General features: G+C 41.3%; 1 protein-coding gene across 1 annotated transcript in view; it reads left to right on the top strand.

Moving 5' to 3' along the window:
• The first annotated feature begins 828 nt into the window (after positions 1-828).
• Positions 829-25,620, top strand: part of MOB1B (MOB kinase activator 1B) — a 56,112-nt gene continuing 31,320 nt past the window's right edge. The window contains exon 1 of the mRNA XM_065914061.1: positions 829-987. Coding sequence (XP_065770133.1) covers positions 974-987 — 14 coding nt within the window. The 5' untranslated portion in view covers positions 829-973. The remainder of the gene's footprint in view (positions 988-25,620) is intronic.

Genomic DNA, 25,620 nt, shown 5'->3' with positions numbered 1-25,620 from the left:
AGCACTCTGATGTACAAAACATTCTAGAAGCTAGAAGGAATTCAGTCCCCTTTACAGAGGAACTTGCATTTCACATAGTTAAGGCGCCCAGGGCAAAGCTTTAGAATCTACAGTATTTGCTCAACATACCTTGAGCATGTCACCACAGCAGATTTCCCAGCTTCTGATGACAGCCCCACTCTCCCGCAGAGGCAGTGTTGGACCCTGGCTATCTCCCACTTCTGGCTTTTAAATATGCCCATAAAACAACCCACTTAGATCCTTTCCTCTCTTCGGGCGGAACCACACCCAAACCATTCCTGCCAGATGAAATTCACTCCTGTTTTTACATACTTAGCAGAGAGACCCCCACAGCCTTTCATCTGGGCACTCACAGTGGGCAGAACTCTGCAGGCAATTCCATCCCTCAGTGCAGGACCCTGACATCCCAGAGTTGAAGCCAACTTCCTTCCAGATCGCTGGCACCCAGCTAAGCAGCTTGGAGCGCTCTGCCACCGCCACAACCTCAAACGGGGTGGACTGGCCTCGACCGGCCGGGCAGCCACCCCGCACTGGCGGGGCGTGGTCTGCGGCTGCCTAGGTGTCCGGAACGCTGGGGACCAGGGGATCGCAGCGGGAGGGGCGGGGTGGGCGCCCTCCGCTCTCGCGAGAGCTCACAAGGTGGGAGCAGCGAGGGGCTGGGGACAAGGAGGTGGGGGAGCTGCGCGGCCCTTCTCCGGGGAGCAGGCGAACGGCCCTTTCCCCGCCTTCTTTTCCTTCCCCTCCCATTGAGTGATTCAAGCCGTGCGCTTCCCACTTCCGCCCCCTCTGCGAGCCATTGGAACTAGCGAAGCCAAACAAGTTGCGGCCGCCGAGCAGCTGGCGCTCCCCGCCTCCTCCTCATCCTCTCCTCCTCCTCTTTGCTCTCCAGGCCTGGCCGCCGCCGTCCCGAGGCCCCGCGACCGCCGAGCCCGCAGCCCAAGCCGCGGCCGACATGAGCTTCTTGTTGTGAGTAGCCAGGCCCCGCGCGCGCCGGCTTTGTTCAGGCGACCTGGGCCGCGGCCCCCGCCCGCCCGCCTGCCCGCCTGGCCCCGCGCCGGGCAGGTCTCCGGGAACCTGTCCCGAGCGCTGGCGCTGCCTGACCGCTGCCGCCTCCCGGGCCGGCTTCGAGCACGCGGGGAATCTTCAGCCCCCAAGGAAGCTCTTTATCCCCGGACCCCGAGTCCCGACAACCCCGATCGATGCCTGCGGCCGCGTTTCTCCACCACCCCGTCCTCTCCTCTAGCTCTTCTCCTGCGTTTGTTTGCACGCTCTACAGGGATACCTCCCACTCTTCCGCGTGACCAGTCCCCGAGACGTGCAGGGTCGCCTGTTTCCATCTCCCCTGTCCGTTGCTTTTTTCCTGGACCCCAAGCACAGAAGATAGAGCTTTAACCTGTCCCCCTAGGATCCTTTTCACTCCCCTCGTAGGTTTTAGGAGTGGGTAAGTTGGGGCGACAGGTCTCGTGGCTGTAACACACTTCACGCGGCTGCTGGCGGGTCGGGATCCCCTGGTGACAGCCTGGGGTCTTGGGGATGGAGCGCCTGGCTTTCTCGAGGTGCCCCTCCTCCCCGCGTGCTCCCCTGAAGAGCACGGGCTTTTATCTTTCCAGCAACCACCATATAGGGTCTGGTCGTGTGCCCTGGGTTGATTAGGTCCGCTGGGGAGTTGTTTTGCAAATCATTTGTAAATGCCAACTCCGCGTCACATTTAGTGCTGGTCATTATTTCCCTTACTTATCGTTTACTGCAGACGAGTTGAGGCGGATGGGCAGAAAGATGGGGTGGCTGGATGGGAGTGTGGTAGCAGCAGACAAGCCTCAGGTCCTCTGAAAACAGGACCTTACGCCTTGGGGGACTTCTCTTTTGAAGGCTTGGTTGTGATTCACCTCTGTTTAATCTGTGGTTAGAAAGCTAGTAAAAATTCGGAGATTGAAACCCGCCCCATGTGCTCCTTTGCTGTTGTGGAGAAAATTAGCATTTAAAGGTTTATTTTTTTGTCCCAATTTTCTTTTCCTGCCTCCCATGATTTTTCATCATCACACTGGCACCTGAATCCTGCGAATTTAACTCACCCTTATTTTCACAAGCTTATATCTAGACTATTAATCCTTTTTAGGATGTTTAAGCAAAACTGAGATATCACAGAGGCTAACAGGCAGGTTAGACTTGCTAGTATTTCTGATATGCACAGGGTAGTGAGGGGCCTGGCTTGTGTCAACCTGCCTTAACACGTTTGAGCTTGTGAAACGTCTTTCTTAGGCTCATCCTGGAAGTTGATTCTGAGTTTGTCAGCTAGGTAGTACTAGATAAGAGGACTGAGTGACTTCATAAAAATCTTCATTTCCTATTTTAGTTTCAGTCAACATATCCAAACATCTCAGCTTGAAACTTTTCATCTTGAGTATTTTTTTTTACTTGGCTGATGTTTGATTTCTTCAAGAATTTAAAAGCCATCTTTGAGATAGCAGTGTAGATGATGTCCTTGACTGCTTCTGATGGGCCTTTGTCTCTGAGAACTCATGGCTAACATTGGCTGAAGCAGGGAAGAACCATATTTGGCTGAAACCAGGAGATAGAGAAAGTTTTGGTGGTATTTTATGAGTATAAATACAATAGTATCCTACTCTTCTGTGGCTCAGTATTTGATAATTACAGAAATGCTGTGAACAAGTTCATTTTCCTGACGCATATTAGCTACATAAATCATAAAAAAGAATCTTGCTATAGCTAATGTATATAGTACATGGGCTTTTCACGGGGCACAGTGGTGAAGAATCCACCTGCCAAGCAGAAAACATGGGTTTGATCCCTCTGTCTAGAAGATCCCCTGGAGAAGGAAATGGCAACCCACTCCAGTATTCCTGCCTGGGAAATTCCATGGACATAGGAGCCTGACGGGCTACAGTCCATGTGGTCACATAGAGTCTGACACAAATTAGCTTCTAAACAACAAGAATTTGGAACACAGTTTTTCAGTCAAGTCACATGTAGCAGTAAATTAATTCTCAAAGTATTTTGTCCACATGCTTGACTGTCCAAAAAAGTTAATCTAATATTTTTGGTTTTGATTTTCATCCACTAGTAGTTTTAAAATATGAAGTGGAGAAATATTGATAATTATCAGAAGTGAAAGAACAAAGTTTTGGTTATTATCTATTCATTATTTGGTATAGTTTCCTGGATTTTATTTCTGTTCCAGCAGATAAGCAGAGAAAGTAAAGTAAAAGCTGCACTTCAGGAGTTAAATACAAATATTTTCCCCAGTTCTTGGAAGCTTGCTTGTAAAGCTGCCATAAGTGGATGAAGGTGAGGAAATAGGGCAATGTGAGATAAGCATATGAAGGTGATGACTCGTAACTTTTGCAGGCTGTAAGACAGAAGGAAAGAATTATCGATTTAAAAAAATCATTCATATGCAGGCACTGGTGTAGGCACTGGGATTCATTTCTGAACAAAACATGAAAATTCCTGCTTTACTGGAGCTTATTTTCTGGTAAATGACCATAAACACTGATCATCAGTACCTTTTATAGTATGGTAGGAGGTTGTAAGTGCCATGGACCAAAGTCCCTGATAAAGATGTTTAGATAGAAAGTGAAGTAATTTTAGATAGTCCTCAGGGGAGGTGTTTAGATACTCTGCAGCAGTGATACCTTTGTGTAGCTTTTATACAAAAGGCTCAGAGTAAATTTGCACTTCATATATGAATCTGACTGGGACGAAGCTTTGGTTGTGCTCCATATTGGCCTGTGTGTGTCTTCAAATTTAGCTAAACTCCCAGATGGTGCATACAAAAACTTTACAGGAACCTAATTTAACTTTGTAGACTCAAATCTTTAAACACATCCTTAGCACCTGCTGTGTGCTAGGCATTGTGCAAGATGTGAGACTCCAGAAATGGTAGACAGTGTATAAATAGTCATCTCTAAGAGATGCTCTGCAAGCCCAGGGATCCAGAGAAAACAGAGCATTTTGTTCTGTCCTTTCATGGAAGAAATGATGAATGGAAGGTATAACAGGAGTTCTCTAAAAGGGGAAATGGGAGATTTCAGTCAGAGGAAGCATCAGGGAGGCATGAAATTGCCCATGAGTTCTCCATTTTGTTCAGGTTTGTTCAAGAGGCTGTAGAATTTGGGACCTGGATGGGATCTTTCAGTAACACAGCCTACTCCCCTCATCTTGCTCAGGTGGCAAAATCCCAACTTCAGGTTACTCGCCTAATTATTGGCCTGGGTAGAATCAGAACACAGTTTTCTTGATTTAGGGCTTTTCCTATCCTGACATTTTATGAGTATAAAATTCAGGGAAATGTAGGATCAGAGTGAGTTCAGTATCATTCAACAAATATTAACATATAGTGTGTTCTCTTTGTTTCTAGCATTTTTAGACTACAGGTCTCTTCTGCCATGTAATTCCACTGAAACATTTGACTAGGAAAAATGAAGTGAAAGTCACTCAGTTGTGTCTGACTCTTTGTGACCCCTTGGACTGTAACCCACCAGACTCCTCTGTCCATGGAGTTCTCCAAGCAAGAATACTGGAGTGGGTTGCCATTTCCTTCTCCAGGGGATCTTTCAGACCCAGGGATTGAACTCGGGTCTCCTGCATAGCAGGCAGTTTCTTTACAGATTGAGCCACCAGGAAAGCCCCCCAAGGTGTAATTTCCTAATGTAAGACTACTCAGTTGGAACAGAGTTAAAATAAATATAGTTAACTTTAAAATGAAAATTCATAGGAAGGGTGGTTTAGGAATGTGAATGAAGAAGCCAAACCTGTTTCTGTATAGGAAGAAATAAAGAGGTTGAGCAAGGAAGGAAGAAAGGAAAGAAATATTTATTACGCATTATGGTGGACAACTGCCATTTGTGTTTTCAAAAGAAGAGCAGTTTAGGAAAGGGGACCCAGGTTTTCAGCTGTGTTAGTATCTCTCTCTCCATCTGTCTCTTCTGCTTCTCTCTTCTCTCCTTTCTTTCAAAGACCCCTTCACCCCACCTGTCCCAGCATCTTTGTTTTCATTCAGATGATTTAACTGATTTTAGTACCTGAACATCCTTACCTATAAAAGAAATTCAGAGTAAAATAACCTGAGTGCTATGTACCAGGCACTAAGTGCTTTAAATAAGTAGTTTAATAACAAATAGGAACCCCATTTTTACAGATGAAGAAACTGACAGAGAGGTTAAATAATTTGCTCAAACTTATGTGGCCAGTCCGTGGGGTAGCTGGAATTTGAATCCTGGCAGTCTTAATCCAGAGAACCTGCCTCATATTACCTTATCTATAATTGATAAAATTATGTAAAAAGGTAGTATTCAGATGGGCCTTGTTTTTCAGAGCAGTTTTCCATACCAGGTATTAATATCTCATACTGTTAGGACTGTTTTCTGAAGTTCATCAAGAATGTAATGGTGGAAGAAAAAATAGAAACCTTTAAATTTAAGTAATACTTTAACATTATTTTTGACTTTTAGTGTAGGAATAATACACATTTTGGTGAAATCACAAAATACCGATAAGAAAAGGAAGAAAATCAAAATCTCTCATAATTGCACCTTCAGAGATAGCTATTGTATTTTGTGATATCACTTCCTAATCTTTTCCGTCATGTTTTGTTTGTATATATTTAAAAATATACAAATGGATCTCTACTGTGCATAGATCAAGTTTTTCACTTGTGAATTTTTTATGTCAGTATATTACTGCAGCATCACTTTGAGTGTCGGTTGACCAAGTGTTACGTAACAGTTTTGTTGTTTGTCAACCCAATTAAATATGGCATGCTTGTTTTGCAGAGGGAATTGAAGTCAGTTAGTTTGGTCATGTTTTCAGAACTATAGTTTTGAGAATTGTGACTACTTGGCTGGCCTTGGTTTACTTTTACCATCTGATACAGAGTTGCATTTGTTTTACAGTACTGAGTGCAAAATAATTACTGTTTGATTGCTTTTACCATTAATGATTTTTTTTTTTCTTGATGTGGTTGAAGAGTTCTTGTACCTTTAGAGTTTTGGATATATAAACACATGTAATAATTATCTTTAGTTGTATATTTGATTAGGAGGTATTGAAGCAGGGCTTTCCTGATGGCTCTATGCATAAGGAATCTGCCTACAATTCAGGAGACACAAGAGACTCTGGTTTGATCCCCGGATTGGGAAGATCCCCTGGAGGAGGAAATGGCAAACTCTTGCAGAATTCTTGCCTGAAAAATCCCATGGACAGAGGAGCCTGACAGGCTTTAATCTAAAGGGTTATAATTAATATTTTTTAGGAGCTATTTTGAGACTATATACCTTATCCCCTTCCTCATTCCATTTTCACTTACAAGTTCTGATATCTGTTGAAATTTCCTTTCTGTATTATTACTATGAAGCTTGACAATGTTCTCATTCTATTACTGCTTTTATGTTTATTATTTGACATTTTTACTGTAAGGGAGCCTTTATCCTTTCCATCAATTAGCTTATTTTTTAATATCAGCATGGGCTCTTGGGTTTCTGTTTTATCTGGTGAGTTAATTTTGACCATAGCTTATTTTGGTGCTCAGGCTGTTTCAGTTTTGGCTAGTGGGAGTCCTCTTCAGTCTGTCTTCTGGGTCTCTTTGATTCGTTCCTGTCTTTCTCTGAGCACTCCATTCCTTTTGGCACCATCAGACATTCCAGATTTATCTTATACTTTCCATGCCTCAATCCTGGGACTGACCGTTTCCCTGAGGGCCTTGGTTCTAGCCAGCAGTGGATAGTATTTGGGAACCAGAATTTAGGTGATAGGTGTCCTCATTACCGCAGATGTTTTGCTGCTCCCGGCCCTCTCACTTGGCGATGCTAGAAAAACCCATACCCACACGAATTCAAATCGAAATACTTTTTCGATGTCTGTTCATCTGTATTGAATGAGTTCACACTAATACTTGCAGTTCTGAGCACAAGGTTCCTCAGAGTCTCATCCCTTTATACGTTTTTCACTTCCTCCTCTGTCGGTGAGAAGCGTGGCTCTTACACTCAGCATACTCAGTTGTTCAGACCGCTCTGTCTGAAGCGATTCTCCTAACTCTGCCTGACACCTCTCTTGTGGCTTGGCCTCCAGCTCTCGTCCAGCCTCCATTACTCGTCTCCTGAGCACGTGTGGACCCCCACTTTGGCCATGATAAGGGTGAAAGCAGTCTGATACTCCGTTGTGTATGGTATAAGTGTGATAGTAATCTATTTCCCCATGGATCCTGTGTTTAAGACTGATACCTCAGACATGTTGGGAGGATAGTTTATCCTGAATGCAAAAGTTCTAGCTCAATACATTGTAGTTCCATGTAGCAGTGATATCTAGTTTGTTGTCAACATCTTAACAGTGTGATGGTTGCTTGTAGCTGTTCTTGTTTTTTATAAACATAGTCATCATTTCTGATTACTAAATCAGAGCCAATTTCTATAGGTTTATTATCATATGTATTAGTGCTACTTTGATTTTCTGAAATTAGAATTTAAAAGCAGGAGTTTGAAGGTAAATAAACATATTTGGGTAATAGTCTAAGAACCTCTTAGCCAGGTGGCCTTATTATTATTATTTGCAGTGGAAAGACTGGGTCTCATTTTATTGCTACTATTGTTTTTATCTTTTTACCTAAGTTCTCCTGTTGTTCGCAAACTGAAATTTGATGAGAATAGTTTAGTAGTTGTAGTATTGGGTATTAATTTTTGTGTGTTTCTTTGTAGGGATAGTTAATGGGTTTAACTTAAATACTTTCTTATTATTCAGTATAAACATAGAATAAAGTAGAAGTAGGAGGAGTGAAACTCTTTTATGACAACTTTTCTGGAGTCTCGACACCCAGATCATGTTCCAGACAGACGGGCAGCAGCATGACCCCCTCTTTAGAGAATCTGTCTGCTGGTGGCCTATAGCATTAGATTTAACTACTGAAGTAGCTCTTTGTTTAAAAACTCCCCATTGGTTATAGGTTTTACTCACATAGGCCTGGCTCCATTCTCCCTAGCCCTTCCTCAAACCCTGCCAAATGTTCAGCTGGTTCTCTTAGTTTCAGCTCTTAGAAATTGCACTTTTGAGCCAGTGAACAACAAACCGATTTGTCAAAACTGAAGTCTCTCAACTGGAGCACAGCATTGTTTGGAGTACTGATGCTGTGTCTCCACCCGATTTGTGAGGACTCCCGAAGGAGTCTTTGTCTGTCAGACTGCTCAACCTTTAAATCAACCCTTTCTTAAACTTTTCAAGCTTTTAATTTGAGAAATGGCAATTTATCAAGAACTGGAATTTAAAAAAAAGAATTTTTGTTTCAGATTATAGTGAGAGCCAAACTATACCAAAAAATACAATTCTAAGTGGCTAGACATTGGGAAAGTGTTCCTCAGTTGAACTGTACTAATTTTAGCTTTTGCTCAAGTGGGAGCATGTTTATGAGGTGTTGGGACTGTATTGTCAAATGATAACTAGGTTCTAGAGATAGCTTTACCTTTTTTTGTCATTCAATATTTAAAAGAAAGTATCACTGTCATTTAGCACCGTTGGGACAAAAGGCTACTCTTGACCCTCTGGTGACAGAAGGCTGGGATCTCCTCCTGGGCTGAGGGGATCAATATCGATATATAACTCTTGAGAAGTCTACTTTAGACAAAGTGTGGATCTTTCGCATCACATAGTGATTTTAAAAAGCACCTTCAAGTTTGAGAAGTTTTAGACAATAGGAAGTGGAGTTTGTATATTAAGTGAAATGATTCAAAATAAAGAAGAAAAGTCTTTGGTGTCCAGCATAACACCGCCTCTGTCCGTGAGAGACCCTGCGAGGCCCTGACAGAGATTCTTTACTTGACCACACTTGGGTCAGGTCTTGAACCTTCTCCTAGGCCTGTCTGCGCACTTCCTTGTAAAAAATCTAGCTTTAGTGAGAACCCTGCTGGTCAGTTTCACTAGAATCCCCTCCCACCCTCAGGATCTGACCTGCTTCCTCATCCACCGCCATCCCTCAGGTGATGTCTGATCATGTTGGCCTGTGTTCAGCAGGAATCCCGTTCGGTTCAGCTCAGTCGTGTCCGACTCTTTGCGACCCCACAGACTGTTAAGAATCCTGTAAGGTCAGTGTAACCAGGACCGCCCCCCGACCCAGCCCCGTTCCCCTGATATATTGTCTTGGTGGTTTTTTTGTTCACCCCTGCACCCTGCTCCTTGGTTATAAATTCCCACTCGCCTTACCAATGCTGTATTTGGAGTTGAACTCAGTCTGTCTGTCCTACTGTAAAATCCCACTGCAGTGGCCCCTATACCTACCTGATTGTTCCTGACTAAAATCTGCCTTACCATTTTTAACGGATGTCAGTGAATATTTTTTTTTCTTTGACAGTCCTCAAGGTTAAATTCTCTGGTTGTCTTTACACACTTATAATTATTTATAATTATTATTTAAGGTCTTTTCCTCTTTCCTAGACTGTAAGTCTCATAAGGTTTGTTCACTGTTTCATTTCCCAACATGTTAGTACATGCTTGGCATGTACTTGCTTGGCAAGTGTGTCCTCAGTATATAAATATTTTTGATTAACTGAAGGTTGTCATAGAACAGTGGCTTGTGAGTGAGGAGACCTGGGTTTTAAGAGTCTTTGATCTGTCACTGGCCATGTGACCTTGGGCACATCACTTAATTTCTTCTGTTTTCTCTGTTTACTGGGGTGAAGGAAATGCCTGTGCCATTGGGTAAATGTGAGAATTAAATGAGAGAATGTATACGGAGGTTTTCAACAACCAGAGAGTCCTGTACAAACAGTGCTATCCTTGCTCATGAAATTCCCAAGCCAGTATGTAAACTCTTTTTGAATTCAAATTTTTTTTTAGCTATCTTAGCATGGTATTGCTGAATATTACAATAAATATTTGTTGGCATCTCCTGTGTAAAAGCAGAGTGTTATTAGCTGCTAGTGGCAGGAGAAGAAAGGTAGGGGTTCAGAAATAAATAAAATGTGGTCTCTGTTCTCAAGAATCTTAAAATTGGAGACTGGCAGGTTAACATGGATGTGCTCTTCAATAATTTTTTATTTTTAATTCATTGGTTTGAAATCCGTTGGTTAATGAAGGTTAAAGATTATTGAGATATTATTAATGTCCCATTGAGTGTACAAACATCCTTGTGTGAAATAGAGAAGCACTTATAAAAGTTGGGACTTCCTAGTGGTCCAGTGGTTAAGACTCGGCACTTCCAGTGAAGGGAGTGAGGGGTTCCGTCCCTGTCTGGGGAACCAAGATCCTGCATGCTGCATGGTGGCTAAAATTTTTTTTTTAGATGGGTCTGGTATGTATGTGCTGCAGAAGTTTTGCAGATATGTGCTTCTGTATTTTTAAGCAGAGGCCGTTCCTATGAGAATGGATTTGAGGGACCATTTTGTTTAGTTTAGGCACTGCTGCTTCTATTGCTCCATTCTAGCATCACGTTTTTTGTTTTTGTTTTGGTTGTTCTGCAGGGATTGAGCCCAGGCTGTGGCAGGGAAAGTGAGCCTAACCACTGGACCTCCAGGGAACTCCGTGGCATGGTGGGGAGGGTGGGTGTGTGTGTGTCTGTGTGTTCTTTTCAGTTTTTTTGGCTTTGCAACGTGTGGGATCTTAGTTCCCCACCAGGGATTGAACCCACACCTCGCCGCATTTCAAGCACATTATCTTAACCACTGGACTACCAGGGAAGTCCCACATTGTGTTTTTTAAGTACGGAAAGGAGGTGGCTGGAATCCTTTGACCCAGTTTTTTCTGCAGTTCACTTGGGCATCTCAAGTAGAGCTTGGAATGGGCTGGAAGGGGTTGGCAAAGTCCCAAGGCATAGAGGGCTCTCATGATAATGGTGTTTGTTTACCACTCCAGTCTCCTCTGCTCCTTCCTGCCTTGTCTACCCCTCCACCCCCTGCCCACTCGATTCCTCCCCATCTCCCCACCCCGCAGCCCATTTACCCCTTTATTCCTGCTTCTTTCAACAGACATTTCTCCCAAGCCAGCCTACCTTTGTAAAATGTCATTCCTGTTGTTCTGGCTGGACTGCCCTTCTCCATCCCACCCCCGTTTCTTTAGTTCAGGCATGGGTGCATGCTCAGGCCTGTCCAACTCTTTGCGACTCCAAGGACTGTACTTACTAGGCAGCAATACTGGAGTGGACTGCTGTTTCCTCCTCCAGGGGATCTTACCCACCCAGGGATCGAGCTGTGTCACCTGTCTGCTGCATTGGCAGGCTGATTCTTTCTGGAGCCAACTCGTTTTCTCTGACTTATGCTTCCTTCCCAATTTGTTAGATATCATGTCAGTGTCCTCCTCCACAGTCCTTTTTATAGCTCGTATCAAAAAGATGTTATACTTGTCAGTTTTCAGGCCTTTCTTCCTCATCAGAGTATGTGACCTCTTTGAGGATGCAGCAGTTTCAAAAGTCATTTTTAAATCTCTTATCATTTAGCTGTACCTGTTACATATTTGTACCTGTTACATATCTGATATGTACAAATATGTACCTGTTACATATTTGATACTTGGTCACGTTTTTTTATATATGTTATCTATTATGTGTGGAATCTAAAAAATGATACAAGTAAACTTATGTACAAAACAGACTCACAGACTTAGAAAACAAACTTACTCTTACCAAAAGGGATGGGACAGGGGAGGTGGAAGGAAAGATAAATTAGAATTAAAAAAAAAAAAATTTCAAGTGTTTTCATGGTGGTAGTTGGAGGTATGAGTGATTTCTCCTTTATTCTGCTCTAATTTTCCCCTTCCAGAGACTTTTGGAGAAATGGAAATAGGTGACTATTATATACAGAAAGATCTGAAGCACTCATTTATTGAATCTTTATTTTACAGTTTTGTATAGAGATGTGGTTGTCTTATTCTTTCAAAGACTTAGGTATGCCAGGCACGTTCTCTGCCTGCCACCCTAAAGTGTATTCCAATAGCAGTGAATGCGAGTGCTCGAATCCCTGCATCCCCTCCCACCATCACACCACTGAGAATCCTAATCATGAGAACTTCTTGGCCTTCGTGTATGTATACATCCAATAGTCATGTATGGGTGTGAGTTGGGCCATAAAGAAGCCTGAGCGCAGAAGAATTGATACTTTCGAATTGTGGTGCTGGGGAAGACTCTTGAGAATCTTTTGGACAGCAGGGCGATCCAACCTGTCAATCCTAAGGGAAGTCAACCCTGAACATTCCTTGGAAGGACTGATGCTGAAGCTGAAGCTCCAGTACTTTGGCCATCTGATATGAAGAACCGACTTATTGGAAAAGACCCTCATGCTGGGACAGGTTGAAGGCAGGAGGAGAAGAGGACAATGGAGGACGAGATGGTTGGATGGCATCACTGACTCAATGGACATAAGTTTGAGCAAGCTCTGGGAATTGGTGATGGACAGGGAAGCCTGGCGTGCTGCAGTCCATGGAGTCGCAAAGAGTCGGACAAGACTGAGCTGAACTGAACTGAGCTGAATAATTAGTGATGTTGGGTATCTTTTCATGTGCTCAGTCAGCCATCTGTATGTATTCTTTGGGGAACTGTCTTTAGGTCTTTGCCCATTTTTGACTGGGTTATTTTTTTTGTTATTGATTTGCTTGTCTTCTTTATTTCTAATGGCATACTTAGGCTGCTTGCTTTTATTGTCATCAACCTTTTTACTCTTCATCTTAAAAGGTGAAAGTAACATCTTTTATGTTGAAATTTAGAATGCAGTTTTTTTTAATAAGTGAAATTTAAAAACTAATAGTCATGTGAAAAGTAACTGTAGAATGTAATTATTCCCATATGTCTCAGTGGTAAAGAACCCACCTACCAATGCAGGAGATGCAGGTTCAATACCTGGGTCAAGAAGATCCTCTGGAGGAGAAAACGGCAACCCATTCTAGTATGCTTGCCAGGAAAATCCCATAGACCAAGGAGCCTGGAGGGTTACAGTCCTGGGGTGGTAAGGAGTCGTACATGCCTGAGCACGTTGCACACAGGAAAATACTACTTTTCTCCAAGATAAGCACGAATTATCCGTAGAGGTGGATTTTATTACAGAATGAGATATTTAACTCCAATTGAATTTCCTGTTTCTTAGTTATCTTTACGATATTTTTTTTTCTTTCTTTTTTTTTTTTTTTCTGCGGGAAGGGGGGCGGTCGGGTGGGTCTTTATGATATTTTAATGCAGATAAGCAGCTGATAATTTAATGCAAGTAATCAACATGTTCAGGAAACAGGTGGCATATTGTAAAAATGACCTATAGATTCTGGAGGTAGATGTAAAACTGCTTTTCACTTATTACTCTCAATGCATTTATTGCCTTTCTTATGAAATCTGATAGAGAGCTCTGCCAGGGTTTTTCTTTCTGGATTATTTCAAAGTGAGAGTCTTTTCCCCAAACTATGAAGAAGTAGTTGTGTCTAATTGCTAGTGACTCTGAGGAATATGCCTTTCTGATATACTTATTGTTTTTGAGCACTTACTAGTCAAACTGTGGTAAGCACAAGTAAGTTATATGTTACGAAAATTCAGAAAACCATCATTTTATCAATAAATACTTTGAATAATTTTATGTGTGAGAAACCATGCTGGTTTTAATTAATTCTTTTTTTTCATGGCAGTTCTGATATTCACATTTCACTTAGTTCATAAAGAAACTGGGGAGAAGGGAAAGGAATCTTGCATTTAGTTTTATGTGTTTTTTTCTCTTCTTGGATGGTTTTCACTCATTTGTGTTAATCTCTCTCAGTTTTGGGCTTCCCTGGTGGCTCAGTGGTGAAGAATCTGACTGCAGTTCAGGAAACACAGGTTCAATTCCTGGTTTGGGAAGATTGCCTGGAGGAGCGCATGGCCACCCCCTCCAGTATTCTTCCTTGGATAATCCCATGGACAGAGGAGTCTGGCAGACTGCCATCCATAGGGTTGCAAAGAGTCATACACAACTGCAATGACTTAGCTTGCACGCATGCTCTTAGCTTTAAGTGGCCATGGTTGAAGCCCTTTCCAGGTACTGGGGAGTATAGCTGAATCTCAGATAATATGAAATGTAACTTTTGTAGTTGGCAATATTAGGATTAAAGGGACTTCTTTTTTTTAATTGTACCTTTCTTGTACAATACAGTTCTTGTTCTGCCTTTGGTTCCCAGGTTTGCCTGCATGGATGTATTATTTCCCACAGGGACTTTCCTGGCCTACTACTATCCATGAGTCCTTTCTTGTGTTTTGTTGTTCAGTCGCTCAGTCATGTCTGACTCTCTGCGACCTCATGGGCTGCAGCACGCCTTGCTTCCCTGTCCTGCATCTCCCGGAGCTTGCTCAGACTCCTGTCCATTGAGTCAGTGATGCCATCCAACCATCGCATCCTCTGTCGTCCCCTTTTCCTCCTGCCTTTAATCTTTCCCAGCATCAGGGTCTTATCTAATGAGTCAGCTCTTTGCATCAGATGGCCAAAGTATTGGAACTTCAGCTTCAGCATCAGTCCTTCTGATGAATATTCAGGGTTGATTTCCTTTAGGATTGACTGGTTTGATCTCCTTGCGGTCTAAGGGACTCTCAAGAGTCTTCTCCAACACTGCAGTTCAAAAACATCAATTCTTCCTTGCCCGGACTTCTTTTGTTTTTAGTCTTCATTTAGAGGAATTGTGATTGTTCTGTTTGGGTACCGTAAGCTCATGCTTAAACCATTGGTGATCTGAAAGATGGAAATCCTTGCTTTTGAGCAGAAGGGGAGAATGAAACAGTCTTGATAAAAGAAATACTTTATCCAAGTTCCTTTATGGAAGAATTCAGTTATGCTTGTGATCTGGAGTATGTAAGTTGGGCAAAATCACTACACTTTTGTGCCTTATTTCCTTAGTTCTAAAAGAACAGTTTTATATTTGACAACATTCAGTGTTTCTTCTTAATGGTGTTTGAAAAGATTTATGGTGACTTGTGAAATTGGTAAGAGTGAGATCAAATCTCTGGAGAAGTAATTTACATTTAATGACTTTTAGAAATGGAAAAGATTTTGTTCCCACATCTTATTTTTAGAAAAATCGGTTAAGACTAAGATCTTGTGCTTTCCATGGCTACACTAGTCAATTATATAAACAAATTCTCGATGATACCAAGAATTCTAAGTGTCTTAACTGCTGGTATCTTTTGATATTACAGATTTCCCATTTTTGCAATTGCTTATCATAAAAGGATAATATGTAGCCATAACTCAGCTTATGTCTATGATGGACCATCACTGCAAAAGTTAAAGAGATGGTACGCATATATTTAACTGCCATCAATTATTGAGCACTGTACACCAGCTTATGCTCTGTATTTTTTTTAATTAATCTATTTTTAATTGAAGGATAATTGCTTTAAATATCATGCTGGTTTCTGCTGTATATCAGCATGAATCAGCCATAGGTATACATATGTCCCTTCCTCTTGAGTCTCCTGTGCTCTGTATTTCTGTGCATATAGTTTGGTTTTCAGATGAACCATCCCTCATGGTAGGCGATATGATTTCTCCTTTTTTGCAGTCAGAATGATTAAGTAACTTTCTCAAAGTCACCTAACCAATACAAGGCAAATTAGGGATTACAGCCCAGAGTACCCAGTTGCAAAATCAAGGTTTCTCCTATGCCATATGAAGTAGATAATACTCAACATAAATAATGATGGTAGGTGAACTTAAAAAATATTTTTAAATACATATTTTTTTGATGTCTTTGAATTTGTTACAACACTGCTTCTGTTCTGTGTTTTGGTTTTTTGGCTGTGAGGAATGTGGGACCCTAGCTCCTCAACCAAGGGTCAAGCTAGGATCAAGCTGCACCCCTGCATTGAAAGGAGAACTTTTAACCACTGGACCACCAGGGAAGTCCCTTGATGGCTTTTATTGATGCTTGTGCCAGGCATTGCATTAGTATTTACTTACTGATTTCTAATCCTCAAAACAACTCTGCAACATAATGCTTCCTTCGTTTTCAGATGAGGCAGATAAGGCTCCTGAGAGGCTCAGTAATAAGTAACTAAGTCAAGGTCTCTCACTAAGTCGTCCAGGCAGTCTGATTCCAGGGCCATAGGTCAGTCAGCTGGCAGTATTTTCATACTGCCCTGTGCTGCATGCTGCTTTTACAAATCTCATCTTGATACATATTTAACTGATGACTTTGGGTTTCCTCAGGGGCCATTCGCATGTCAAACCGATTGAGTCTGACAAAGTTTCTAAGGTGAATGTTTTTGTGAAACGATTTTGATGATAGAGCTAAGGATGGTAGCAGTAGCAGCCACCAGGTAATAAAGCATTAGGGGTAGAAGTCTGCATATATATATATATATGCAGGTGATTTTGGTTTCCTTGTCTATTTGTTGTTTAGTTGCACAGTCATTTCCAACTCTTTGTGACCCCATGGGCTGCAGCACACCAGGCTCCTCTGTCTTCTACTGTATCCTGGAATTTGCTCAGATTCATGTCCATTGAGCCAGTGATGCCATCCAATCATCTCACCCTCTGTCATCCCCTACTCTTCCTGCCCTCAGTCTTGCTTAGCTTCAGGGTCTTTTCCATTGAGTCGCCTCTTTGCATCAGGTGGCCAGAGTACTGGAGCTTCAGCTTCAGCATCAGTCCTTCCAATAAATATTCAGGGTTGATTTCCTTTAGGATTGACTGATTTGATCTCCTTGCAGTTCAAGGGACTCCTAAGAGTCTTCCAGCACCATAAATTTGAAAGCCTCAGTTCTTTTGGTGCTCGATCTTCTTTATGGTTCTGCTCTCACATCTGTACATGGCTACCAGAAAAACCATAGCTTTGACTGTCTGGACCTTTGTCAGCCAAGTGATGTCTGCTTTTTAATATGCTGTCTAAGTTTGTGATAGCTTTCCTTCCAGGAGCAAGCATCTTTTAATTTCATGACTGTGATCACTGTCTGTAATGATTTTGGAGCCCATGAAATTAAAATCTGCCATTGTTTCCATTTTTTCTCCTTCTATTTGCCGTGAAGTGATAGGACCAGATGTCATGATCTTAGTGTTTTGAATGTTGAATTTTAATCCAGCTTTTTAACTCTCATTTTTCACCATCATCAAGAGGCTTTTTGGTTCCTCTTAGTTCAGTTCAGTCGCTCAGTTGTGTCCGACTCTTTGTGACCCGAGTACCTTTTCACTTTTTGTCATTAGAGTTGTATCGTCTGCATATCTGAGGTGTTTGATATTTCTCCTGGCAGTCTTGTTCCAGCTTGTGATTCTTCCAGCCCAGCGTTTCTCATGATGTACTCTGCATATGAGTTAAATAAGCAGGATGACAACATACAGCCTTGTCATACTCCTTTCCCCATTTGGAACCAGTCTGTTGTTCCATGCCTGGTTCTAACTTTTGCTTCTTGACCCTCAAACAGGCTTCTCAGGAGGCATGTAAGGTGGTCTGGTGTTCCCATCTCTGTGGGGTTCCTTGTCTATAGTGTACTGTAAATAGTGCTGGAGTCAGAAATATATTGCACATGATGCGTAGATTTTAAAGATAGTTTATTAACATTTCTATACATAACTCATTTTACTGCCATGTTTTAGCAAGCATTTGAACTATTTTTTATTAAGCTTTTAAACTTCTTAAAATTTAGTTTTGATTTTTATCAGTATCATGCATGTACATGACAATTTAATTCAGTTGAATCAAATAGTTCTATAAGACTTGTCAGAAAAATCATCCCTCTTTTCCTGTTTCTGGATACACCCATTTGAACTCTTTTACCTGATTGTCTTAATTTTTAATTTATCTCAAGCTAGTTTATACTGTTACATACTGATTTTTTTTTCACATTAGGCATTAACTATTCTTATTATGGAAGAAGAGGGTATCACTTCCATGGTATCCCCAAGTATATCTATATCTGTATACATCCCATCTTATATATACATCCTTCCATCTTACCAGCTTCTCAATATAGTTAACCCTGTATAAACAAACACTGTTGATAGTTGAGCCATGAATAAACTGTAATTTTGTTTTCTTTCCTGAACAGCTTCTTGCTGTGTCTGGAAATATTTTGTTTTGTTTTCTGTGTACTCAATACTTTTTTTTAAACCCCCAAACACTTCCCTAGGTAACCTTGAAATACATTTCGGATTGTGTCACTTTATCTTCTTGAACACTGTCTGTTGGAGCTTTCTTATCTGCTCCAGTCCGTTGGCTGATGTTACCCAAGGCTTGCTGTATAGCTGTCCTTTGGGATCTCCCTTTGCCTTCATTCTGGCGATTCCTCCTTCATGGCTTTTGGGTTGGATTTCCTCTTTCTTGGATCTCATGTCCTCTCTCTGGATTTACTCCCTTCTCTTTGGTGCGGCTGGAGAAGGGAAAGGCTACCCGCTCTCGTGTTCTGGCCGGGAGAATTCCACGGACCGTATAGTCCATAGGGTCGCAAAGAGTCGAACACGACTGGGCGGCTTTCACTCCACTTCCCTTCTGGTGCGGCAGAGTCTAAAAGCTCACCAAGAACAGTAAGCGGACTGTTAATGTTTTGAGATCTTACATACCTAGAAATATAGCTTCCTACTTGATTGGTATCATGCCAGAGTATTAAGGTCTAGGTTGTAAATTTTCTCACAGAATTTTAATTTTTATGGATGAGGTGCTCCCCTTGTTACTGAAAGGTCCAGATGCCTTTCTGACTTCTGATGCTTTGGATCTTGTTTTTTCCCTCTGGACTGTTGTAAGGTCTCCTCTTTGTTCTGAAATTTCTTAGTTTCTTCTTCTGTTGTGGGTTTATCCACCGAGTTGGTGGTCTCTAAGGCAATGGCACCCCACTCCAGTCCTCTTGCCTGGAAAATCCAGTGGGTGGAGGAACCTGGTGGGCTGCAGTCCATGGGGTCGGTGAGAGTCGGACACGACTGAGCGGCTTCACTTTCCCTTTTCACTTTCCCGCGTTGGAGAAGGAAATGGCAGCCCCCTCCAGTCTTCTTGCCTGGAGAATCCCAGGGACGGTGGGCTGCCATCTGTTGGGTTGCACAGAGTCGGACACGACTGAAGCGACCCAGCAACAGCAGCAGTCTAAAAAGGCATTTTCAATTCTGGAAAATTTTATTGGTTTATTTCCTTAATAAAGTGTTTTCTTGACAGAATATTTCCTTTTTTTCTGTTATGTGTTTCTGGAATTCTTATTACTTAGAATTTGGTCCTCCTGGATAGATCCTTGTTATTTTTCTCCTTTTCCATATCTTTCTTTTTTTTTTTTAGGCTTTGTGTTCTAAGAGATTACTTTGGTTTTATTTTCTGTTCTTTTTATTGTGGTTTTAATTTCTGCTACCATTTTTAAAAAAAATTTAAGAGTCCTTTTTTCATTTTCTTTTTTTATATAGTATTCCTTTCTTATTTCATGAAGCAATAATTTTTTTTCTATCACTGAGGATATTAATAGTTTTGGGGGGCGCATTTTTATTCTCCTTTGTTTATCCTTTAAGTTGCTTTTTTTTTTTTTTGGCATCTTGATGTCTTCCTGCATATTAGAGGCTTCCCTCAAGTCCTGATAAATCTTCTGCTTTCTGTTTTTATTTATAAGTCGTTGTTTAGTTGGTGAGTTGTGTCCGACTCTTTTGTGGCCCCGTGAACTGTAGTCTGCCAGACTCCTCTGTTCATAGGATTTCCTAGGCAAGAATACTGGAGTGGGTTGCCATTTCTGATCCAGGGATCAAACCTGTGTCTCTTGCATTGCAGGCAGAGTCTTTACCACTGAGCCACCTGAAAAGTCCTTTATTTACAAGTAGGACAACTGAAAAGCAAATTGGAATCTGTATGTGGGGGGGGCATGTCAACTATGGGGTTTGCTGAAGGGTGATATGGCTAGGCTGTTACCTTGAAGAATCCCTGGTGTAAATTTCTTTCTATATCTTTATATCGTGTGGTCAGATTTACTACAAAAAAAAAAAAACACAGTTGGTTTTTGCTTGGAGATTATTATCTGGACTGTAAGGTTTTAGAGATCCTGCTGTGGTCCATGGGGTCGCTAAGAGTCGGACATGACTGAGCAACTTCACTTTCACTTTTCACTCTCCTGCATTGGAGAAGGAAATGGCAACCCACTCCAGTGTTCTTGCCTGGAGAGTCCCAGGGGTGGGGAGCCTGGTGGGCTGCCGTCTATGGGGTCGTACGGAGTTGGACACGACTGAAGCGACCCAGCAGCAGCAGCAGCTGTGGGAAAAGGCAAGGGGTCTCAGCATTGATTTTTTTCCAAACTCATCTAATCACCTAATGTTACATATGGTGCATCTGCCTACGACTGTGCCTGTAATCATATCTCTTAAGCCAGACACCCTCTCTGTTTTGCCCTCTTTTTATAGCCTCCACCTTTAGTTTCTAGTCTTTTCTCAGGATAAGGGGGTAATACAAAAGCCTACTGTGTAGATTGCAGAGGGGATCTGGATGTGTACCTTTTCTTAAACAGACTGGGAAAATCTTGTTCCATCTCTACTCCTACTTCCAGAGTATCCTACTGATAGTAATTCCCGAACGTTCTATGGAATCTGTGGTGTAAATTGGGTGGCTTCTAAGTTCAGGGTTAGGTTTCCTTAGGCATATTAATTCAGTTATTCATCTACTTGCTAATTCCTAAAATTATTGTTTCCTCATCTTTTATTCTCCTTTTCCTTATGGGATTGATTTTTTTTTTAATTCACATTATTATTGCTCTTTGCATCAGGTGGCCAAAATATTGGAGCTTCAGCTTCTACATCAGTCCCTTCAAACAACACCCAGGACTGATTTCTTTTAGGATGGACTGGTTGGATGATCTTGCAGTCCAAGGGACTCTCAAGAGTCTTCTCCAACACCACAGTTCAAAAGCATCAATTCTTCGGTGCTCAGCTTTCTTCACAGTCCAACTCTCACATCCATACATGACTACTGGAAAAACCATAGCCTTGACCAGACAGACCTTTGTTGGCAAAGTAATGTCTCTGCTTTTTAATATGCTGTCTAGGTTGGTTATAACTTTCCTTCCAAGGAGTAAGCGTCTTTTAATTTCATGGCTACAATCACCATTTACAGTGATTTTGGAGCCCAAAAAATTGTGGGCTTTTTATTTTCTTAAGAATATTAGTTTAATGCATTGACTTTCTTTTAAATGCCATAGTTTTGAACTTTAATATAAATTATTATACAAATATGATGAAAGCTTTCTGTTAGAGTTACTATTTTATAGACAAAGAATAAACTGTAGACTATAAACTGTAGATTTTTTTTCATCCAATAAAAGACCTATACTTAGCATCCTGAATGTCTGTGTGGCTTATCCAAAAGCATATCTCTAAAGGATTAGAAAATAAATGTGGAGCTCTTAGATTTTAGGAGAAAATGGATGTTCTCATGATAGATAGCCTGAGAGAAAGGAGATATCCTAAGGCCGGAGTTCTTTTTCCAGGTTTATGAACAGGTGTTATGTGTCCCTGAATTCCTTTATGCAAAATATATCTCTAGAGAGAAGGTTCATAGTGTCTTTCAGATTACCAGAGGCTTAAAACAGATTAAGAACTAGTGGTGAAAGGTAAGTAAAGAAAAAAAGTCTGAAATTTTTAGAATATTACAGGAGATATTTCCATATACATACTGTGCTTATATAGCTGTTATGACTGGGCCTGTTTGTATAATCTGGGAATATAAGTTTAGCAAATGCTGTCAGAATGTTTACTTTTATGTTACCATACTTGACCTGATGTCCTTTATCAGTTTAGCTCAACAGACTTCTATTGAGGAGCAGTTCTGACCTAGGCCTTCTCTTAGGCTCTGCAGAAGCAGATGACTTGAAGTACTCCTTGTCTTTGAGAAGCTCACGGTGCATTGTAAAATAGAGGCATTTTAGTGTTCTGTGTGAGCAGAGAGAAGTCATCTTTAATGTGGTGTAGGACATCAGTGACGCTTCCTAAGGAAAAATGAATTCCTGAATTAATTTTCTAGGGATGACTAGACATCCCATGGAAAAAGAAAGTTCATTTACCAGTATATGAGATGAGGAGTAGACACCAGCTGATTTTAACTTTGTGAGTTTTTTTTCCTTGTCAGGCTGGCTTTATTGTAAGAATTTAAATTTCAAAACATTCCCAGGTGGCGCTAGTGGGAAAGGTTCTGCTTGTCAATGTCAGTGCAGGAGATAAGAGAGTGGGTTCGATCCTTGGATCAGGAAGATCCCCTGGAGAAGGGAATGGCAACCCGCTCCAGTATTCTTGCCTAGAGAATCTCATGGATAGAGGAGCCTGGTGGGCTAGAGTCCACAGGGTCGCAAAGAGTCGGACACGACTGAGCATTTGAGCAGGAGTAAACCATTAAAACTTTTGTGTCACTGATTAAATATATTCCTGTTGTGTTACTGCTTCTTACTTGCAGGCAGATGATGAATTGTAGGAATTGTAGGTGGATCTTTGCTCTGGTATTAACTTGAGAGCTGTAACTGATGTAAAGATCATTCCATTACTGCCAAAACTGCAGACTTGATCTTTTGTGGCATGCTTTATAATGAACTGTGGTTTTGAATTGGATGCCAGGGGAAATTGTGCGTTTCTACTTTGGTGGGAAAAAAAATGCTATTACAACAAGAAATTGCATACTAGTTTTTAGAATATAGCTAAATTACTAAACTATGGGAAGTAGCTGCAATCTATTTAGTTATTAAAAATAACTAAATAAAACGAAAAATAAGAGCTACCTCCTTCTTCTCTTTCCCTTCCCCCAGTGTAAGTAGACTTGTTAGACTGAGATGTCTTGCTTTGATTGACTGACCCACTTATTTTAGCCAAGGTTTAAGTAGGGAAGGACTCTAAAGGGCCTAAGATTGAAAATGAAATTTTGGTGTCAGGGTGAGCAAACCTCACCAATATATCTGTTACTTCTCTTGCTGCAGTTAAAATCTTTTAGATTTGTTGCACCAAATAAAGACGATGGATCAATCCCTTTCTCTAAAACTGGGAACAGCTGTTCCATGCAATAATAACAAGATTTTTCTCTCTACTTTCAATATCATTATTTAAGTTAATAAACTTTTATTAGTATACCCATTGTGTCCCAGTTCCTGTGTTAGATTCTATGTATTCACGGATGACCAAGGCATGATCCATATTCTTGAGTAACTCACACTCTAGTGAGAGAGAGAAAGAAAAATGTAAACAAATAAGTATGCAGAGGTCATGTTTTAAAACTGGATTAGTAGAAGTGTGACAGGAAGATTGGTGTGGTCTGAATACATCTGCCCAGATTCATGAGTTGAAATCTTAATGCCCAGTGTGATGGCCTTAGGAGGTAAGGCGTTTGAGAGGTGATTAGGTCATTAGGTCTCCACCCTCATTATTGGGATTAGTGCTCTTATGAAAAACATCCCACAGAGCTCCCTAACCCCTTCCACCACATGAAGATGCAGGGAGAAGTGGGCATTCAGAAACCTGGAAGAGGGCCCGACAGTGCTGGTACCTTGATCTTGGTGCTTTTGACCACCAAAACTCTGAGAATAAAGTTTTGTTGTTCATAAGCCACCCAGTCTGTGGTATTTAGTTATAGCAGACTGAATAAGGTGTGATTGTCTATATATATGTGTATATGTACATATGTGTATATACATATACATATTGTCACTCACTGAGTATTTTTAAGCTATCATTTCCTGTACTGCCCATTTGTTGTGTGACAGCTACCTCAAAACTAAGCTGTTTTAAATACATTCATTTAATTATCATAATGGTTCTGCAAAATTGATAATATCATGTCCAGTGTTTTAGTTGTAAGCTTAGAGAAGTTATATGATTTATCTGAGATTACAAAGTTATCTAAGTTACAAAGACAGGATCTGAAATGGGGTGTTTACTTCAAATCCTTTGCCCTTTGATCTTCTGTATGCCAGATATCACATTACAGTAATGAAGAGGACACAGCCTCTCATTTTAAAGAGCTATTTGAAGGAGAACAAACACATAAATATGTTATAGGTACTTTAAGCTGCAGTGAGACACCCAAGAGGATGGAGAGATTTTCATGGAAGGTTAGGAAAGGTTTTTATAAAAGAAGTGATGTCCAGGCTCCCTAGGTGTTTCTTGGATGAAATGTTAGTATGTTTGGAATTACTGCCTACTCGGAGACAGCAATGGCACCCTACCCCAGTACTCTTGCCTGGAAAATCCCATGGACGGAGGAGCCTGGTAGGCTGCAGTCCATGGGGTCGCGAAGAGTCGGACATGACTGAGCGACTTCTCTTTCACTTTTATGCATTGGAGAAGGAAATGGCAACCCACTCCAGTGTTCTGGCTTGGAGAATCCCAGGGATAGGGTCGCACAGAGTCAGACACGACTGAAGTGACTTAGCAGTAGCTGTTGCAATTTGATGCTCATTCTGAACGCTGCATCTGCAGGTTTTGTTTTCTTCCTTCTTGCAGTCCAACACACTGTAGGGGATTCTGTTACTTCTGTTGCATGGAAATCACCTAAACATTTGACAATAGTCATTTCCTAAAATCTCCTGTGGTTTTAGTACCTGTTTACTGATTGCAATGAATTTAGTGCTGGGCAAAGGAAACTGCAGTCTTTATAAAACTCAGAGCTCAGAGGGTGATCAGAGATGAGTGATTAAACTTTAGTGTCTTCATCTATAGTGGAAATTACGCCTCAATAACTTCACAGTTGTAGAAACTAATTGGCCTTTGGTTGTGAATTGCTTTTTATTTTCTAAGGATTAGATTATAAAATTTTATGGGATATAAATAAATAGTGACTTGACCAACCCTATACATGTTCTTGTATGAAATCATGGAGTTACACTTTATAAAATTGAAGTGTTATGGATATGCTGAAAACTGAGAGGTAATGCAGTTAGCAGTTTAATATAATAGTGTGTCAGTTCAGTTCAGTTGCTCAGTCGTGTCCGACTCTTTGCAACCCCATGGACTGCAGCATGCCAGGCCTCCCTGTCCATCATCAACTCCTGGAGTTTACCCAAACTCATGTCCGTTGAGTTGGTGATAGCATCCAATGACCTCATCCTCTGTTGTCCCCTTCTCCTCCTGCCTTCAGTCTTTCCCAGCATCAAGGTCTTTTCAAATGAGTCAGCTCTTCGCATCAGGTGGCCAAAGTATTGGAGTTTCAGCTTCAACATCAGTCCTTCCAAAGAACACCCAGGACTGATCTCCTTTAGTATGGACTGGTTGGATCTCCTTGCAGTCTAAGGGACTCTCAAGAGTCTTCCAACACCACAGTTCAAAAGCATCAATTCTTCAGTGCTCAGCTTTCTTTATAGTCCAGCTCTCACATTCATACATGACTACTGGAAAAACCATAGCCTTGACTAGATGGACCTTTGTTGACAAAGTAATGTCTCTGCTTTTTAATATGCTATCTAGGTTGGTCATAAGTTTCCTGCCAAGGAGTAAGCGTTTTTTAATTTCATGACTACAGTCACCATCTGCAGTGATTTTGGAGCCCAAAAAAATAAAGTCTGCCACTGTTTTTCTCATCTATTTGCCATGAAGTGACGGGACCGGATGCCATGATCTTAATTTTCTGAATGTTGAGCTTTAAGCCAACTTTTTCACTCTCTTCTTTCACTTTCATCAAGAGGCTCTTTCGTTCTTCTTCACTTTCTGCCATAAGGGTGGTGTCATCTCTATATCTGAGGTTACT

Source organism: Muntiacus reevesi, chromosome 22 (genome assembly GCF_963930625.1).
Source record: "Muntiacus reevesi chromosome 22, mMunRee1.1, whole genome shotgun sequence".
Classification (NCBI taxonomy): domain Eukaryota; kingdom Metazoa; phylum Chordata; class Mammalia; order Artiodactyla; family Cervidae; genus Muntiacus; species Muntiacus reevesi.
This window is presented reverse-complemented; position numbering and strand designations above follow the sequence as displayed.